This window comes from Dendropsophus ebraccatus, chromosome 12 (assembly GCF_027789765.1).
Source record: "Dendropsophus ebraccatus isolate aDenEbr1 chromosome 12, aDenEbr1.pat, whole genome shotgun sequence".
NCBI classification, from domain to species: domain Eukaryota; kingdom Metazoa; phylum Chordata; class Amphibia; order Anura; family Hylidae; genus Dendropsophus; species Dendropsophus ebraccatus.
Window position 1 is genome coordinate 78672627 of NC_091465.1, and position 4230 is coordinate 78676856.

Below are 4230 nucleotides of genomic sequence, written 5' to 3' on the forward strand. Positions count from 1 at the left end.
TATAATGGAAGCACTGGACTTCACCCTGTATCCCTGTATATATAGAGAGAGTGGTCAGGTGTATCTGTTTATTAGAGATAGAATGAATTATAGTAACAAGAGTATTCTGGAGTGAAAAAACAAAAAACAAACAATGCTTACCCCCCATTTCCCCTTGTTGTTGCCATCTCTGTGTTGGTCTCTTGTCGTGCTGCGATAACTTATGTCTGCATAATGACCTTCCTTCTTGGTGAGTCAGAGGCCACAGTGTCCCATCTCTGCCACTGATTGGCTAAACAGGAAGGTCCTTGAGATAGCAGGGGCAGTGAAGGAAAGGGAGGGGTAAGTAAAGTTTTTGTTTTCTATTGTACCCTGAGCACAGTTTGATAATCTTTGTATTTCCCCTTTAAGAAAAGTGTCCATAGACAAACACAATATCCAAAAACACATAAAGTATAAGGGTTTCTTCTCCCCACATGGACGTGAATGCTTTATTAGGCTTAGTTACAACTTTTTCAAAATTTTGTTATTCACAATCAAAACGGTCAGTTTGAATCTCTTCCAAACCAATCAAACCTTCAAACTTCAGTGTACAGGCCACAGGAGATATACAACCCTTGAAATTGTGTTCTTGGATTATCTGATCTGCAATAAAGAACATTGGAGATGATTCGATTATATCAGATATGTTCATATATGAACAATATGCTGGAAGGCTAATGTGCTATATTGTAAAAAGCGTCGGTTTTACATTTGGATAATGAATCCATCTGAAGCTGGATGGTTTTCAATCTTTTCCAAATGTTATTCTGAGATAATTCCAGGAATGCAGCTTATCCTTTGAAAATTTAGAATTGCATTTTATAAAAAAAATATCAGACACCAATTGTGGTCAAAACCATCACGTATTAAAGCCTATCTGTCGTGATGTACGCTTACACGATCAACGTGAAATCCACTCTGGCGCCAGAAGTTTGGGTATTCATGGATGATGATGATGATGATAATAATAATAATAATAATAATAATAATAATAATAATAATAATAATAATAATAATAATAATTTTATGTATGTATGGCCAACAGATTCTGCAGCACTTTGCAATTCTGGATGGGTGGGTGGATGGATTTGTCGACATTGGGTCTGTTCCGTGCATGAGCCCAATTCTGATCCAATGAGGTTCATAACCGAAACTGACCTGCCATGGTTGTATCCACAGATACACAAACTTCTGGCGCCAGAATGGACTTCACACTAATCGTTTCAGTGTAGCGGCAACAGATTCTGCAGCACTTTGCAATTCTGGTTGGATGGATGGATATGTCGACGTTGGGTCTGTTCCGAGCATGAGCCCAATTCTGATCCAATGAGGCTTAGGGTATGTTCACACTGAGCAAATCAGGTGGAATCCCACCTGTCTCAGTATGTCATTGCCCCTCTATGGGAGACTGAGCGATCCTCCACTGCCGCGTCTCTCTGCTCAAAGAAGTGACATGCCACTTCTTTGAGCGGAGAGGGGAGGAAGCGGACGCGCGCTCTCTCCAACATTCACTCACTGTAGGACACCGAGCACATTGGGATTCTGTGGCAGAGAGTTCTGTTGTGGAATTCCCCCGTATTTGCTCTGTGTGAACATAGCCTTATGCACAGAACTGACCTGCCAGAATGGAGTTCAGAATGGAGTTTACAGTTTACAGCATGGCAGGTACACTTGTTGCAAAGGTTGCCTGGTTTATACAGTTAAAAAAAAAAAAGGCTAGATCCAAGAGAGAGGCCTAGATCCAAAAAGGGCTAGATCAAAAGAGCTGAAAGCTGAGCTGTGATTGGTTACTGTGGGTATTTTACACCAGGTGTATATTTACACCCTTTCATAAATCTCCCCCTATATGTGATGCTGGGTTCCCCTATAGATTACAGCTGAGGCTCACAATTCTTCATACAATTTTGTTTATAAAGCCCTAGATGTTACATGTCTTACAAATAATGCAGTATATTTAGATATAAAACAATATAAATACAATACCTGGATCTTTAAATCTTCCAAAAAAATCCACACATTTGTCTTCTTTATTGAGACAGGTAACTTTGCGGTCGCTCTCACACTCCTTCATGCCTTCTCCAAAGCAAGAGGTGCAAGTCTTCCCATTACGCTCTTCTGGCTGTGGGGGCACTGGGAACCAAAGGGTGAATAAAGACGTAGTTAGAAAGGGTTAATTGACATCCTGAGCCTCTGATGCAATTAGAAGCCATAGGAAGTGAATTGATAACCCTGGAGACTACAATATGCACTGCAGACTGGAGTCACTGATCGTAGTATCTACAGAGGTCCCCATGAACAAAAGGACATCATATGTAATATATAAGATAGTAGATGTGGGGAAAGCCAAGTTTTTGTGTAAGGGCTCATGAACCTTTAGCTATGTCCCTGCCGTCATAACATTAGTATGGGTAGAGGTACAGTATATGCACCTTTACATTGCATCTGGCCACCCCAACATTGCAATGGTGGCCAAGACCTGGACACTACATTTCCTCTTTTTTCTCTTTGTTTGGCCCAATATGTAACTAATTATGATATCAAAATGTGCTGTTGTGGTAGTAAACCTATTGCATTATGATAACCAAAAAACTTCTTTTAGTTGAAAGAGTTGAAACTGGTCTCTACTTCAGGGTTAAATGAAGCACTTACTCTGATAGTCATCGGTGTTGCAGTCATCTCCTGAACAGCATTGTACATGGGTTTTCATTTCTTTATTAACAAAATTTGAGACGTATAACACAGTGTTGCAGGGAACGCCAGTGTTACAGCCCCTCTTAATCGAGTGTCTTATGGTATCATCTGGGTAAAGTGAAAGAAAATGTCAGGCAGATCATATCAATGTCTAATCATGTAACTAGCTTCATGAAAACAATGGGAGAAACCAACGAGAAATAAGTGTTGTGCATCTCTACCACTATTATAACAATTCTGGATTACAGCAGACTTGTCTGGCATATAGCAATCATCTCCAATAGCCATATGCCCCATGTAGGTTTTTTTTTTTAGAGACAATGGTGGCCACCATAGCAAAGACCAGCCTAGACCTTCCAATATGTTACTTGGGTTTGTCCTCCAAGAGAGAAGGGATTATATTTGTATTTCCCACAACACACTTTCAATATCTTTTGGGTCAAAAGGAATGAAACCAACAAGGTCTGGGACTCACTTTTCTATGGTCTTAATAACAGCACATGATCTGCCTCCTAAAGCGGCAGGTTCTGCCCAATGAAGCTGATATGCCCCACAAGCCATTACCTTCTAACTGCAGGGCTGTTAATCATTCTTTTCTTCTCCTCCACATTGTGGAGATATTCTCTAATTGCCCATATGCTAATCAGGGGTTTAAGAGCATTTAGGGCGTCACCCGATGGCCTGGAGCACCAAAGAAAATGCTACCAATGGGACAGTCACAGCTTTGGCCTATAACAGTCTTACCCACTAGAGATGAGCGAATACGATTTGATCGAGATGGTGTTCAATCGAATATTGCGGTATTTAAAAGATTCGAATACAATCGAGTAGTGTGTCGAATAATGCGGCAAACATTCGAAAGCCCTCCCATTGCACTTGGAGCTTTTTTTAATTCAATCACCATGCAGCGAGGCCGTAAGGGACCTTGGGAGTATGCACGCAGCGCGAAAACGGCGTCTACCCTCATTGGATGGCTGAACCACATGACCTCGAATATTTAATACTTGACTTCCGCCTCTCGACCCCAGATGAGCTTTCAACCTAGTCAGGGAGAGTTCCTCAAGCAGGGAGAGATTTTTGGTTTTGGTTAGGCAGGCTTACTACAGAACCCCAAAGTCCTTTTCAGGGCTAATATCCAGCGAAAAAGTCATCTCTGCATCCAAAGCTCTTCTCAGTGCTAAGAAATAGATAGCAGCAGCAGCATTAGCAGGTGTATTCATTCCAGTACCCTGTGTGTACAAGTGATTTATAGTGTCCCTGGTTGAGTCCACTAAGGGCACGTTAACGTGATACCTATTGTGCCAGATGCCCAGTAAAAGGCATGTGTTACCTAGTGTGCCAGTTGCCCAGTTAAAGGCATGTGATACATATTGTGCTTCCCTTTTGGCTAATAGAGAGGGGTTCCAAGTCGGGCACCGTTTTTAGGATGGTGTATGGCATAAGATGTCTGAAAGGAGCTAAACTGGTACTAATTTGCTAAAATTGAAAAGACTCATGATTATCGCTGTATTTTCCTCT

The 4230-nt window shown here is 41.3% G+C and overlaps 1 protein-coding gene across 1 annotated transcript; it reads right to left on the bottom strand.

Moving 5' to 3' along the window:
- Window positions 1-435: 435 nt before the first annotated feature.
- LOC138769992 (phospholipase A2 inhibitor gamma subunit B-like) lies at window positions 436-2814 on the bottom strand. The gene is made up of 3 exons (XM_069948798.1): window positions 2671-2814; window positions 2005-2151; window positions 436-624 (listed from the first exon to the last, which is right to left on the bottom strand). Exons 1-3 carry the CDS (start codon window positions 2726-2728, stop codon window positions 506-508), a joined length of 324 nt encoding a protein of 107 aa, XP_069804899.1. The 5' UTR covers window positions 2729-2814; the 3' UTR covers window positions 436-505.
- Between the last annotated feature and the right edge of the window lie 1416 nt (window positions 2815-4230).